This window comes from Folsomia candida, unplaced genomic scaffold, assembly GCF_002217175.1.
Source record: "Folsomia candida strain VU population unplaced genomic scaffold, ASM221717v1 Fcan01_Sc001, whole genome shotgun sequence".
In the NCBI taxonomy this organism is placed as follows: domain Eukaryota; kingdom Metazoa; phylum Arthropoda; class Collembola; order Entomobryomorpha; family Isotomidae; genus Folsomia; species Folsomia candida.
The window spans coordinates 22,312,865-22,328,923 of NW_019091193.1; the positions used below are offsets into that span (position 1 = coordinate 22,312,865).

General features: G+C 39.4%; 1 protein-coding gene across 4 annotated transcripts; it reads left to right on the plus strand.

The window, feature by feature from the left end:
- On the plus strand, positions 1–15,895 carry LOC110844348. 4 transcript variants are annotated; one of them, XM_035846067.1, is made up of 19 exons: positions 1–165; positions 259–737; positions 1,952–1,991; positions 10,820–10,923; positions 11,005–11,128; positions 11,204–11,262; positions 11,341–11,534; positions 11,613–11,656; positions 11,728–11,775; positions 11,853–12,051; positions 12,127–12,433; positions 12,526–13,150; positions 13,220–13,518; positions 13,609–13,895; positions 14,324–14,561; positions 14,645–14,740; positions 14,826–15,067; positions 15,180–15,301; positions 15,384–15,895. In XM_035846067.1, exons 4-19 carry the CDS (start codon positions 10,921–10,923, stop codon positions 15,497–15,499), a joined length of 3,003 nt encoding a protein of 1,000 aa, XP_035701960.1. In that variant the 5' UTR covers positions 1–165; positions 259–737; positions 1,952–1,991; positions 10,820–10,920; the 3' UTR covers positions 15,500–15,895. The 4 variants fall into 4 exon arrangements, with proteins under 4 accessions (XP_035701960.1, XP_035701957.1, XP_035701958.1 ...); XM_035846064.1 differs by lacking the exon at positions 1,952–1,991; XM_035846065.1 differs by lacking the exon at positions 1,952–1,991 and having other exon boundaries at positions 1–155.
- The last annotated feature ends 164 nt before the right edge of the window (positions 15,896–16,059 follow it).

Sequence of the window (16,059 nt, forward strand, 5' to 3'; positions counted from 1 at the left end):
GAGAATGGTGGTGGGCCAAGAAGAAAGAGTAGAGCGCCGGGTGATATTGCATTCCGGGGGAAATTCTGTTGCCATAGTGCTAAAAAGGTACACAAAAGATTGCAACATTTGCAACTGCACCATAATCATTTGATACGACAGGAAACGAGGTTCAGGTATTCAAGAGTACGTCATTTTATTGGTGTATATGGGCGTTTACAGTAATTTATAAATTCCACAAACTGCTTGATTTGCTTAAATTTGTTCATCCAATTCCAGGAGCTGTTGTGCATTGTATTCCCAGCGATAAGTGCATCCTCTACACACACACAAGTGGAGAGCAGCAGATAAGGTCTTATCGCTGGGCACGGAAGCAGTCCAACTTTCATTCAACACTCACTTGTTACAAACAACTCTGTATTCCTGTAAACAGTAATTAAATGCATTGGCAGTGGGTACACAGAGCCATGTCAGTCAAGGAATCAATCCTGTCTGGACTTGTGCGAGTTTAACGTAACGGATATATTCATGCAAACTCTAAAAGAGCACATTGGTCGTATTTTGTGAGTGACATTTTTGGAAAAACTGGGATAAACAGTGAGTCTCATCCACCAAACCGTAAAAAGTTTCCCAATTCCAACTTACCCTCAACAATACTGCACATAGTCGAATGCCACCGTTGTCGTCGTTGCCCTACATATTTCCACACAACTCGACAAACATCTTCAAAAAAGGGACTGATTGAGAAAGCAGACAAAGTAAGTCAAAAGTCAATTTATTTGCAAATATGTACATCACAGCGTAGGACGTGCACATGTGGTTTGGTATGCGATTGTGAATTTCATATGAACGGAGACGCAATAAAAATCATCCATACATATTTGGATAGTACATCTTCATAGCTCAGCAAGCAGATTCTCGTCCATTATTGCAAATCCAGTGAGCTCATACGAGGTTAGTAGTGAGATTCGCCAACGTATGTGTAGTATGTAAAAGTAACTGGAATAACCCGTTTGGCATGCGTAATTTGTAAAATGGAATCTGCTGAAGGAAGGATTACGTACGGTTTCTGAAATTACTTGGGGGGATAAGGGATTCTATAAATTATTATATGACACACTCTTGATATTTTCCTGGCACAACACAGATATATATACGTACATATACGTACGGATGTACATACATACCATGCATGTACTCTACTTACTTCCTTAGATTGGATGAGCACAATGTTGGGCAAATTTTGTCAACTGCGTTCCATCAGTGCAAATTACAGAATGGTACACAATGAACGGTACGATTTTACAGCATTTTTCCTAGATATATAATTTTTGGCATGGTGCTGTAATTTGGGGAGTCTCTGCATGAGGTCACATCATTATTTTTGGCAAAATCTAATTTTCTTTGTATTCTTCCTTATGCATGATTCAAGATTGTCGTGGTTCGCCATAAAACCCTCTTCTTTTCTACTGTCACAACCTCAAAGCACTGCTGAGTTTGAGTTGATGTGCATACACGCATATCAGGACTGGGCAACAGTTTCAAAATGAGAAAACTGTTTAACCACCCGTGACATTCTCGCTTACTGTCAAATTACTTCCGACCACTCATTTGTTCCATTTCTCTCTCAACAAAATAATTAAAGTTTCATTAACAAGATATGAACCCTTTTAATGACAAACTTTATTTAGCCTGCAGCTTTTTCTCTTCTGTCGTGTTACAAAGTGTACGTACGTGTATGTACATACATAGTTCTCAGATATTTCTCAGCAGACTTTAGTTGGAATCGTCATTATTTTCCAGAAAGTTGCCTACAAGTTGCAAGTTTAGTTAGGTGGACCTTCCTGCGAAATGAGGAGGTTATTGTACTCTTTTTGTGTCATTTATTTAGAAACTTTCGTTCTGCTCAAATATTGATCAAACTCTTGTCCTTTGTGAGATAGTACAATTGACGTCATTTATCTGTCTTTAGGACTCGGTTGAAATATCATGCCCATCAATCAATTGAAAAGGTCAGCCAATTCTATTTTTGCAAATCATTTAAAAAGTCTCACATTTTATAAGCTATACTGAATACTGGTACGCACAGAATGCTATTATCTGGACTGGGCGATAAATGCTCAATTTACAAACATCGTCGTATACTATTCATATATCTCAAATGGATGAAGGTTAGGACATAATCAGAACGATACCTTACATGAAATAAGGTGATTTGAATTTTCATTAATTCCTTGAGAATTTACCGGGTGTAACTCATCGTCCTGAGAAAGTCGTCGTCTCACCACATGGAGTTAATGCATCTTGAGTTGCCATTGGGTTGGCATAAGTTGAAGTGAGCAGGTTTAGTAAGTTAGTTATCTTGAATTGTAATCGATTGGCCATTTTTAAATACTGCATACGAATTCTTCATTAAAGATTAAAACTATTGTTATTTTACAATCCAGAAGCCGAAGGCAGTTGAACAAGACGCTAACCTAGACGCAGTTATGTACCGCAAAGTCTTATTTTTTCTCACAGCTTTCATAAACTGAGGGATTAATTCGTCCAGTCCTTGCATAAATACTTACTTGAGAGGATGATGATAATAATAATAATGACCACCTTCGTAAAGGGAGGGCCAAGGAGGGCTAAGCCCTATTCTAATGTGATGGGTACGGGGGCGAGGTGCGGAAGGGACTAGTAATCCTTGTGCTCATTGACTTGCAAATTTTCATTACCAACACAATGCAATCCTAGCTCAACACTTCTTCTCAAGGGCATTAAATACTGAGAGCAGAGGGATTTTGCCGGATTTATGAATCAACCAGATTTTCTCCTTCCCGTCTCAATTCAATCCAGGCAAGATTTCAATTCATTCATTTACAAACAGTTAAGGCACTTGCTGTGCGGGTTCTCTTTTTTTCCTTTCTCAGACAATGCAATAAAGAAGAGCGAAACTGCTCATTTCAGACAGGCATTTAAGACTATGCTCATTTTCACCATATTCAGTTAGAAACCAAAAGGTTTAATGGCTCACAAAAGCTAAAAATTTGAAGACTGAAAGAAATCATGCAAATTATGTCAAAATTATTATGAATGCGACTTTTTGAAATTCGAAACACCTAGTGGAATAAAGTATGGACTGACAATTTTGCCTCTCTGTTCAGATAAATTCATATAATTCTGCAGTATTTGTCAATCGGAGAGTGAAACGTGCTTTCCGTCACAATTTGAGGCTTATTCTCACAAAACGACCGAACATGGTGGTGCATGAATGACCATCAGCCAAATGATGTCTATTTATTATTTTGTGTCATTGTGATCATAACTTGTTCTCGAGAAAGTCAGTCAATTCAGAACGACGTGGTACATTGAATAACGTCTCCTTCCTGTCTTCCCTCGACTTCGAGGCGAAAGAGGATAAGCGGAGCAACAGAAACAATATTTTCAACCGCCACTGTATTCATGAGCAGTTTTCCTCTCGATTTTAAAGTGAAACTTTCACCATAAGACGTAATATACGAACCGCAACAACTCATCTTCATACACTTACATTTTACCGTAATTTAACACAATTTAAGGCCATGATTTAAGAAGGTATTTCATATTTCTATACATTTTTACGTCTTAATGTCCCCTTGCGGACAGGTAAGATTTATTGGGATAATATCCCGCAGCCCTTGTACCACGGGGACTTTTACTTACCCGTGTTAACATGGTGCTTACATTGAATCACGTGTTGGTTGGGGTGCGCCCGAATCTAAAGAAAATACATAAATTTGCCTCCTTCTAGGGGAGCAGAGGAAAGTATGCTCATAATCATAATGGTTGTGTGGGTGCACTGCACTCTCATGATTTATGAGTCAATTATGAATTTTCTCACCGACTCCGAAAAGTAAAAGAACAAAGAACTCTCTGAACCATCACGGGCGAAAGTTGGAGACATTCTCAAAATATTTGTGACTTGATGAGAAGTTACATCCATATTTTTATGTATAATCCGTGCAACTTTTAGCAATTTTTTAACGAATATTTGGATTTGCTATCCATACTTATTAAGTAGCTTCAGCTACTTTATGTGAAGACTTTGTCTGTCTGTCTGTCTGTCTGTCTGTCTGTCTGTCTGTCCGTCTGTCTGTCTGTCCGTCTGTCTGTCAGCAGGATATCAGGAGAACGGATCGAGATAATCGAAATCGGTTTTCGCCATCATACATAGGACCCCAGGGGGAGGATCCTATCAACTTTTGGGGGCAACCGGACCACACCCCCTTTGGCGACAGGGGGTGTGGTCGGGGCAAAATGAGATTTTTAGTGCAATTTAATCTATAGGTGAAATAGAGTAAAATTATGTGTTCCGGAGTTGTGCCACACCCCCTCGGCGCCAGGGGGTGTGGTTGGGGCAAAATGAGATTTTTAGTGCAATTTATTCTATGGGTAAAATTAAGTGAAATTGAGTGAAATTAAATGAAATTAAGTGAAATTAAGTGAAATTGAGTGTTTCCCCGATTTTGCCGCACCCCTTCGGCGCCAGCGGGTGTGGTTGGGGCAAAATGAGATTTTTAGTGCAATTTAATCTATAGGTGAAATAGAGTAAAATTATGTGTTCCGGAGTTGTGCCACACCCCCTAGGCGCCAGGGGTGTGGTTGGGGCAAAATGAGATTTTTATAAAAAATTAATCTATAGATGAAATAGAGTGAAATTAAGTGTTCCCGAGTTGTTCCACACCCCCTCGTCGCCAGGGGGTGTGGTCGGAGCAAAATGAGATTTTTACAAAAAATTAATCTATAGGTGAAATAGAGTGAAATTAAGTGTTCCCGAGTTGTGGTGGGACCGTTTGGGGTGAAGTACGTCTGAAGCTACTTCCGTATGCGCGTTTGCGACGGTTTATTTCCTGCTGTGGATCACAGCGATCTTGTATTTGTAATAATCAAAAACAGGATAACATGGTTCCTCTCAGAGTTGCTTTTATTGCATTTTTTCGATGCAGCAGGTATGTAGGCCTAGGACTAAAGTAATATTTAAGCGAACACGGCATTCTTGTCCGGTGGGAATATCACTTTTTCCTTGAGAGAATTGCCCTCATTCCTCATACTTTCCAGAATTTCTTCCGCATCCACTCAACCATTTTTCCTCGTGTGGTGTCTGCCTAACTGAAACTGAATCTACTTTTTTCTCTACTTTCGTGGGCCACTTGCCTCTAAATCTCTCTCCTGGACGAAAGTAGTAAGTCTCATTTTCTCACAAAACCCATCATTTAAATCACTTATTCCTCCACTTTACCACGCCACACACGCCTACGCCTTCCTCCGTATTCTCCACTGGCTAATGCTTCGTGGGAAAAAGTGGCATCATAAATGTCGTAAGCTACCCCACTTACTCTTACTTTTATGCTATTTACTTGTGGAAGCAAAATTAAACTTGACGCCTTCACATCCGAAACGACCAAGTTTTTTTAATACGACATGAAAATATTTGGATGACTTTTGAACGTAGTAATGACCAATAATCATACGTAATGCGCACTCGGATCCACGCCGTTAGTCATTCCAGAGCCCTTCATTCAATGAAACAAAAGTTTCGTTTAACTCATTTCGACTAAAACGACCGGAAGGGAAATCAAAGATGAGACGGGGTGCGAAGGAAATTGGGTTTATTGCCGTCATAATCATCCATCTTAAACCAGCAAGAATTCAATTCTGAGCTGTTGGATGGCAAATAAAGCTGAAATGGAAGTTGTAACATAATTGTTTTATTGAATTGGATGATGACTTTTGGAGAATAGTGAGTGCTTCAAATGGAAAGTGTCGTATAGCAATTTTATTATGTAGAATAATAGATAGGTTATTTTTTTAATTGGTGGACTCATTCCACCAATCGGAGATCGGGAGCTTGAATTACATGCAACGATGAGGTTAGCACATATTTTAGTATATACGTTGACCAGTTATCGCTCCAAGTTTGCTCCTATCTGTATACTTTGTTCTTGCAGTTTACACTAGTTTAGTACTTGGTTGATTACTCGTGAAGGAGAGAAATTAAGAGATTTATTTTACGTCCAAACTTTGCTGGCAGTGGTTTGCTGCATCATTTCTTTACCCGATCTTTGGCAGAGGAGGATGGAAGAAAGTGTGGCCAACGCAAGAAGTGTACATTATCTGTACATATTTTTCCCTTTCTCCTTTCTTCCTCCGTCCAACTCAAGCTCTGTGTCGGGAAGGAAGCTTGGTAAAACAACGCTGGATCGTTGCAGCAGAAAAGAACCAGCAAAATTCTAGACCTTGTCTGAACCGATGCAATACAATGCCAACGTAGAGTGAGTAAATTAATGAGAAAGTCTCTGGTGCAAATGCTTGACCGCTTTTACGCGGACAAGAACGTATGGCAGCATCATGAATTCTTCCCAACCTTCAAATAGCAAATAGCACAGAACTTCGTACGTACAGATCGTTGACGATTGCATGGGCGGTGTTTATCGCGATCAAAAATCTCACCCATTGAGAAATAAAAAAATGCTGGATGAAATAACTTTCTGATTACTGGCCTTCTCCGCTGCTGATCATCAAACCTTTATTTCGACATGCTACGTACACTACTCTTCTCTATAAATCGAAATGGTCTTGCACACGGTCCAATACTGGCACACGCAGCCAGACATCTCAATCACAACCAATATTGACAGACGACAAATTTTATCGCTGCCCTTCTTCTGATGAGTTTGACAAGGATTGACACGTGACACAGAGACCACAAAGGATTTAGTGGAAGACGGGCATTTCAAATTGAAAGAGACGATTCTCATCTTGATTGAGATGTCTCTTATTATTATCTGCGCCTCCTCGTGCGCCTCCTGCCTGACTGATTTAAGCCCTTGACTTTCTCCACTTGAGCTCAGCTTCATTATGAGTGGGCCATTGCGAGCAATTGACAACTGCTCACCCGATTGAAGTCGGCAGTTAAACAAGTAGTAAACGAGAAAAATGTGACATTTAGTGTGGTGTGGCCAACTCCTAATTCCAAGTGCGTCGTGGCAGCAATCCTTCCATGTATGCCCTTAGAAAGTCAAGAAGGCAACTGGCTGCTGTAATTGTGCGTTACTTTTATGTGCAAATGTGCGTGTTTTATTATCATGTCATGTCTACATGTCCATTTTCATGTTGTTTGTTAGGAACTCGCTGTGCAGTAGCAGTTCTCTGATCTTCCGAAAATGAAGGGAAAGGAACGAAGACACTCTGATTAAATCCGGGATTTATTGCTTTTCCTTAATAAGAGGAGCACAAAATACACTTTTCTACTTGAACAACCTTTTCTACATCGAAGCACTTGCATTGCTAGAGGAAATCCCTGTATTGTATTGGTCGCTACCAAACAAAAGTTATCTGGTGACTAATAGCTTAGGAATTTTTGACTTTTTGGCTACATTTCTCTTCACTGTCTCCCTCATTGTGATTTATTGATCTAATTATGATATCAAGGTCTATGTCGTATTGATAATTATGCTGAATACCCGTTCTCTGGATTGGGATATTGTCATAATAGGCAGGACAATCGGAACTGTTCTTATCGACCCAGGCCAGATGACATTAAGATTTTAAATGGCATCCAAAACAATAGCGTTTCAACTTCCATTGATACCAATGGAAATTATCCTACTTTGTTTGAGAAATACGGTATTTGTTAAACTTAGGCAGTTAAAAGCATTATTGTCGTCTAAATTAAATATTAAATAATTGCTAGCCAGCATATTTAAATATCAGTAATTCCAAATAACCGAATTACCTAAAACTATTGTATTTAGAAGATTTAGTACATTCTATCAAATATCACTTCACATTGCAGTATGTTGACCTGAAATATGTAAGTTGAAAATTTCAGGAATATCTATAATACACAGACCTTGCTAGGTACATACGTACATAAATAGCATTATGCATTACCCTCTGTTTTGCATTTGTTTAATGGACCGAAACCAAACATAATGCAATTTTGTGGTGGAGATAGTAATGTTGTACATGTAAATACATTTCGTTGCTGCTATCTCTTGTCCCCTCGGTTCAGTTGTAATGGAGATGTTTACAACCATTCCAGGAGAAAGCAACATCCATTTATTCGGTTTACATGGATTTCTGTCACCCTTCCCGAACTAATGGGTCCGTGATCACAACGAAGCAACATGGAATTGAGTTTTGATTATGCATTCAAATGACGATGGGGTGTCCCTTTATTGCTTTTTCGAACTAAATCATCCCTGCTTCTTATCTTTCAGGTAATAATAGCAAGGTGACTTGTTCTAGGAAGCAATGCAAATTGAATTCTGATCACTTTCACCAACGAAATTGAAAAATCAAAGTTTACATTCTGAAAATGAATCCTATATGTTGCACATATAAATTTGTGCTCAGGTGTTCAACTTTATTGTGATTTTATTTTATCGTGTAATTTCCGTTGTTTTCCTTCTTATTTTATACGCATGGGTACCTCTCAGCGTCCAATCTCCAAATTCAATTTTATTTTTTGAAATAAAACATTTATTTCTACAGTCTTACACTTCTCTCAATGTGTACATATCGTCCTGGAAAGAGGAAACGTGCGTATTTACGTGCGGTGGGTGGGGGTGGCATGCTGGCGAGGTGCATGTAAGCAAGCAAGCTATGTATGCGTGCTTTCCATTTGTTTCCATTATCTCTGCTTCCGCCACTTTCGGAGGCGAGGGGGAGGCGAGGAAGACGTAAATGACTCGAGAAAGGCAGAGGGATGAAGGTGTAATTTGGATTCGTTTAGCACCTGAGATCACATCCCCAGAGCTTTCTCCTCCTCATACATTCTGCATCGGCCAAAAGTGGGAAAGAACGGGAGGCAGCAATTGCATTTCGGGACAGACTAATGACCACCTGCAACTTCATTCCAAATACTACGACATGCCACTCAAGATGATCAGATATACACGAAATGCTTCACGGGGATGACGTTTCCAAATAATTTTAGATATTGGCACCATCTTCATTTCTTGAGACATGAGACATGTCTTTTTTAAAGGTTTTACTATTTAAGGGCTTCATGTGATAAAAGTTAAGAGAGGGGAGAGCAGGACGATTTATTGCGAATATAACCCTTTTATGATACTCTCATTCGCACAAGCAATCTAATTATATGTATTTTATTTAACGTCTTTGAACTTTATGGCATCATCATTTTCAGAACCCGATTAGACGTCTTCAAATAATTTTGAGTATTGTCGGGCTGAAATATTTTCATTAAAAATTTTCAATTCTTTTTGTGCTGGATAGAGGTGGATGGGTTGAGAGGGGGATATTTGCCATGTATCCTCGTCTGTGTATGTGCATATAATGTGCCCACGCACTCCAAATCATTTCTTCCATCCCGGTGCATTTCACTTATTGCTTTCTAGCCAGTTTCTGGTTAAAAATATCCGAGTCCGTTTTATTGGACCCGGAGGACCTGCAAAGCCAAGATCAAGAACCACCACAAGCCAGCCCAAGCAACCAGATATCAACCCTCCTCCTGCGAAAAAATTGAATACGTGGGAGGAAAGGGAAGCTCTTTCCTAGATTGGCTTGGCTTCTGAGATGTGCCCAGCTTACAACTTCTTGCCCACTTTCCCCAACTTTGTCTCCAATGAATTTTTAAACTCCCCACAAACTTAAATTGTGTGTGGGGACGGCGAAGGAAATTGTAAATTATTTCAGACGCCCTGATGACGGCTATGTTTCATCGCTTGCAATTCGGGGTGAATTATGTGGGGAGAGAAAAACCCAAATACGAGAAAATTCTATATGGAAAAACCTCTGAATGAACGATTCAAATGTTGAACTCTAGATGAACGCAGACGGCTTACAAATTATCAATCAAATATTTAAAAGAATGAATGGGGAGACCGTGTACAAGATCGAGGGAAAGTGTGAACATCTCTCCCCGACTTCTTCATTGGGCTCCAGTAAATAGGGAGGAGGTGATGAAGGGATGAGAACCACGGGCATTTTCATCTCATCGCCTTATCATCCTCCTCCGCAATTTAGCATTTCTCATCATAACTTTATTAGCATCTGCTGGTGCTTACGACTTGGATCCTTGTTACCTTAACTTGATAATGACGATATGCAGGATCCACGTTGCGTTGTCTTAAGTAATAAAGAAATCATTAGGTAACAAACGTGTAATGGTAATCTTTACTCTACGCAGGAGAACACTAAAGAGAGAAACAAAACGTGGGGAGGGGAGGACAGGTACAATTAGGCAAATTGGTTCCTCTTCTATTAAATTAGTGGAAAGTGTTGGTTCCTCCGTGCTTAAGTAAATCCTGTGCGCGTTTCCCCACTGTTCAGACAAAATTATAAATAGTTGAAAGCAATAATAGATAAAAAGCTACAATTTTGAATGATTTTCAAAGTTTTGTTAAGAAAACAAGTTGATTTAAAGCAGCATTTAATTGATTTAGTGTTGATTTAAAGGAAAGGCGTAGAAACATTAATCTCTAGGTTGGCCATGACTTTCTTTCCATGACTTTTTGACCATGACTTTCTGTCGCAGGTGTAGATGCGTTTGTGCAGTGTTCATACAAGTACGTTGTGTCGTTACTCCATTGCAAGTCTGATGCCAAGTCTGATGAAGTGGTCAAGGAAATAAATGGCTAGGTTCAGATGCAGAAGGAGGAAAGAGACAAATGACACTGATCAAATGGGATTTACTCCGCTTTAGGGTCGATTTGTCTTGTTTCTCGGGTCAACAAGTCCAGCAACTCGAGAAACTTCTTCCACTCCACTAGCATACACTTATCGATGAGTAAACATCAATTTGTATAAGAAATAACTTTTAATGAATGCAATCTTTCCATTGTTTCAGAGAGTGAGATCCACCAACTGTGCAATTTCCATTCAAGTGAGCAACATCATTTTCAAGGAGAAAGTGTTTATGAGGATTTTTATGAGGATTCATAAGTGGCAATGGTATTTATGACCATATATACGTAACTTTAAACCATTAAATGACAGACCCTCATATAATTGACCACGTTGTTTTGTCAAAAGATGCTTTCCGAGTGGGTCCCATCTCCGGACTCGTCGTATGCTTCAAGTCCCTCCACTTCCGGAGGGTCAGGATCCCCATCTCCTCCACGCTGTGAAATATCGCTGTTAGAACGACTAATCCGCAGTACGTGAAATAAAATATGCACTGGCAAGCTTTTAAGGTGTGGTTTGCTTTAAATTGTTTCATTTTACCCTTCAGCTCATCCGCTATGGTTTCTACCCTCTCTGCAAAGATCGGGAGCCTTGCATCTCCTACAGGTACGTATGAGCATACATATATTTCCCCTAAAAAAGTGAGACTTTCTACAATTGAAATTTCCATTTTTGAACTCTCAGGGCAGAGAAGTTGGTAATTTCATTGTTCGAAGTTCGCGTGAGCCAGACACAATGGCCGTCTCTGTGAAGCTTCCTGGAAACCAGGTTGAGCACTATCTCTTAAAGGCCAACGAGGAAAACCGGATATCTTTACAGGACTCGGAACATTCCTTTCCAACAGTCCACCAATTTGTTGCTCATTACTGCAATCAGAGGTATTTAAATTGTCTCAAACCAATTTAAAGCACAGATATATGGTATTTTAATTTGTGATTAAACTACATTTTTTTCAGCGATGAAATTCCAGTGTGTCTCCGTGTACCTTCTGCAATTGCAGGTAGATAATTCTATATTTATGTTACTAACATATTTCAATATTTGGTATTACAAATCAATTTTAAACTGCAGAGGCCACAACGAGACAACAGCTCAGATCTTTGGCACTCTTAGGTCAAGGTAACAAATAAAACTATTTTCTTTCTGTCAACACTTTACACATATTTAGCTAAACATTTCTCTGCTATTTCATGCAGAATTTTGGACAATCTCATCATCTCCGCCTCCCGTACATCGAAATGATATAGTCGTAATTAACGAGCAGCAGACTATCGATGGATCTCCATCCGATGCGGACTCTAGTCAAAGTCATAGTCATCCTTTGCCCTCGAAATCATCCGGAATTGGGAGTCAATCAAGCTCTAGTCAAAATAGTCTTTGTGATCTGGGAAAAAAGTTAGAATTAAATACTATTGAACACAAGGGTAAAGCATACTCAAAACGCAGCCAACTAATGAATATTCATTTCAGACCATGTCGACCCACGACTCTGCAACTAGGCCAAAGTCGGACACTGCTGACCCCACTCTCTGTTCCAATCATACCTCAAACCAACCGTTGGTTGGTCACTCCGACAACAACCACCAGCAATAACAGCATGGGGTTATCTCAACCATCTTCCGTTCAGTCGACGCCATCAGAACAGTTGTCATCCGTGAGTGACCGAATCAACCTTCGCACAAAAGGAGGTCATCATCCTCATCGACGGGCAAAGAAAAATTCTGGTGGGAAGTCAATCCATTACAAGGATACAGAAATCATCGACTTGTTCAAAGGCGTAAGAAATTGATGGCAATTAGAACCATCTTGCATGCATGCTAAATAAGCAGTGTGTAAAGCAATTAAATTTGATTTATTACCCTCAAACAGACACAAACCGTGTTTGACGACAAAGCCAGTGACTATGATGACGTATGGCCAGCTTCAAATCCACACACCCCCAGCACCCCCACCACTTCCCGAAGACTTTTCACCTTCAAACCCGACGTAATTCCCTTGAACACTCCAGATTGTCCGCAATCCAGTCACCGACACCTAAATCAGAGCAAATCTCTCAGCCTCTGTGTCACTCCTACAAACGGAAACATTTCGACTCCTGAAGAAATATTCAAAAGCAGAGGATTTTCAACCAATATCAACAATCGTTTGAGTCTCAAAAACATCAATATCAATTCCATGACAGAACACGAGTGTTTGGATAATAAAATGATGATGGATAAGAGCAAAGGAATCTATTCTGAACCACTTGATTCCATAAACACTGCAAAAAATAACAACTGTGGTGAGCAAAGGCAACAGCCAAAACTTATCCACAATCGATGGTCTCAACCTGCACTCTCGCTCGTTGCCCCCTCACAAAGTAGTCAACGACAGAATAATAACATTAATAATTTGCGACAAAAAAGATACAGTTGTTGTGGGAGTAAGAGCAGCGACAATCTGAATGGCTTAGGAATTAGGGAAAAAGACGAAGTTTGCGATTCGAATGTGACACGTAAGATTTTTAAACAGTGTGATAAAGAAATTGGAAATGAAATGAAAGTTATTGTATCCCATTTTCCAGTGAATTATCAATCAACAAGGATTCAACCATCCTCGTCCTCCTGGCAGGTGGATAATTCTTGGAAATTCTGCTGCAACCAAAAGACTGATCATCAACAACAAAAGCAAGAAGACAAACGCTCTCAAAAGGAAAAGAATAACAACAACTTGAACAATCTCAGAATCAAATTGGGAATTTGCAGTGGCAATAATTTGAATAGTAAAATTGAGTTTCAACAACAACCACTGTCCCCTTCGCCCGAGAACTGGGACAACTTACTCCGACTCGTGCAATTAGAGTCACTCCAGTTAAATGAAGCCGTATGAAAAATTACAGTATTTCTCACTTTATCATATTTCCGATTTACAGTTCATGACAAAATACTCAACTTTTGGCTTCTTAAATTTTAGGAATCCGAGGAGTCCCCACAGCCGTATATGGCTACACATGCTATTGAAAGTGGTGAATCATCAATCCGAAAAATTGTCGAGGGCTTGTCCAAAAAGCAGAATGGCGTGTTTGGTCCAATGCTGAACAGTTTCATTTCGTGCACTCTCTCGGGAAAACTTCAAGATCCGTTTAAAGTTCTCCGCAACATTCGGCAATTTATTTCTGGTCTCAAAAACTACTTGGTGGGTGTGAGTCCGGAGAGCGAAATGATTCACCAAGAGATCAAAAACCAATCTGTAAAATTAAGGTATGATGCTCTAATAGTACACGTGACCTGGTCTTTCCTTTCAATGATATTCCCATGCACTCTAAGGTACCATGTTCACCTCGTGCTCTCCCATGGTGCAGGTATTCTGCAAGAAGTCATGTATTGGGGAAATTGAGAAAATCCTTTGTCGATATTTGACTCACGCTCAGGATGCACTATCACTCGGAAAAAGAAAATACCTATTTATTTATATTTTAGTGAATTGTTGCAGCAAAAGTCGAAATCGGTGTCTGTATGAAAAACGATTTTCTCAATTCGTAGCAGAATAACAGCACCATTGGTGACTTCCATATGTATCTATCTAGCAGAGTATTTAGCCCTGTATCCTGTGAAGCATTATGCATGAGAATATGGCAAAGGTTGCATTGGTTTTAATTTACAAATTGGTATTTTTGAATTGGTTTCAGATCATCCGAGTTTCTCAACGTCGATCTCATTCTAGAAAATATTCTAGTGGACCTAGTTATCAAACCACTGTACCTTCATGTAATGACACTTTTGCGAAAGGAGAACCAAAGCTCACTCATTATGTGTAACAATGGAAGGCACGATGAGAACCAAAGGCTCCACAGAATTTATGATTCTTTTCAAGAAAACATATCCCCCATTGCCAAACTCGATCGATGGAACGAGTTTGTTTGCGAGGTTTATTTTTTAAAAATGTCACAAGCAAACCTAATCTCGTACATTTTTTCCAACTTTCCTAATCGTACAACGTTGACTCGCAGGTACAAGAATTGGATTCGACCCCTACTGAATTCTTCTCACTGTTGACCTCCACCCTTGGAGAGGTCTGCTCAGTTGATGTCGAGTCTCACGCTGATGTACATACACACATATTCCCATTAACTAAAAATAATCCACATTGATTGTAAGTCGCTCATGTAAATTACATAATTTTGAATTTAGTTTGTGGTTGGACTCCTGCCTCCCTGCATATCAGAGCGGAACAGTTACTCGCTGTCTCTCCTCCAGTCGGCAGTCTCAGCCCTCAAGGGCAATGTCTCCGGTGGGTCCGACCCCGATACCTTGGGTGGTATTGGAAACCAGCGCGTTGTTGTAACCCCCGGTTGTGGGACGACTAGGATACAAAATAAGTTGACTTCTGTTAAAGTTATCATTCCGGATGAAAGGAGTGGGACACTGATCAGGTGCGTGCAGGTTTAAGTACACAGGCTAAGAAATATTGTACCATTATTTGTTGCTGTTATCTCGTGTTGATAAATGGTGGTGCATAATTAAGTATATTGTGCGTGTTTGTAGGAAAGTTGTCCCTATTCGCGAATCTGTGACCACAGTCAAAGACGTTGCCAAGCTCCTCTCTTGCAAATTGGGCATTACCAACACGCCTGACTATGTTTTAGTCACTATTCGTGGTGGTGAAGGTAATGCAAATGCAACCAGAAGTTTCATTGTCCATTTCTATGCCTTTTGTACCTAAACCGCAACAATGTTGTTCTTCTGCAGAGAGGATTTGTCAAGAGAATGACCTAATTCAGCAAATCCTGGAAAACGGGTCTGCTCAAGCTCTGGCTTACAGGAGAGTTGATGCCAAAATTGGATGGCCCTTAAAAATTGCATGATTTATTTATTTTCAACCTATTGATCCTGCTCATTCAAAATATACATATTTACTTACAGTACAGCCACCGCTTACGATGCACATCTATTTTATGTAATCAAATAACTGCTGCACATTAAGTAATTTCTCATCTACTTTGTTTTGAACAGATTTTTAAATAAAAATAAATTATATAAATACGTAGCTAGTTTTCCTTTCCTTATCTCATACATATCTATTTGCTCATTTATGAAAAACATAATTTGAGTCTCTGTCTCATCTAAACCTTATATATTTCACCAGCCATATATGTAAACAAGTCTTTCGGTATTTAATGAGTTTTTGGTTAAAAGTCACTTTTCTCATTGTCAGTATTATAATTATACAAAAGATAAAAATAATGCATTGAGTTCAAACCGATTTGTTCAGACTTGTCGTTAATTGTCAAGCATTATACTGTTGACATACAAATAAATATTCATCATAACACACCTCAAACATCTGCCTTACTCGTACTTAATTAATATGTAATGGAGACATGCAAAAATGCATGCGTTGCGTATGCATTTTTGTGCAACTTAT

Bases quoted from the DNA above. Each gene is read 5' to 3' on its own strand.
- LOC110844348 (XM_035846067.1), top strand. The intron at 13,519-13,608 runs GTATGAAAAATT...CTTAAATTTTAG, and splicing joins CACTCCAGTTAAATGAAGCC to GAATCCGAGGAGTCCCCACA. The intron at 13,896-14,323 runs GTATGATGCTCT...AATTGGTTTCAG, and splicing joins AACCAATCTGTAAAATTAAG to ATCATCCGAGTTTCTCAACG.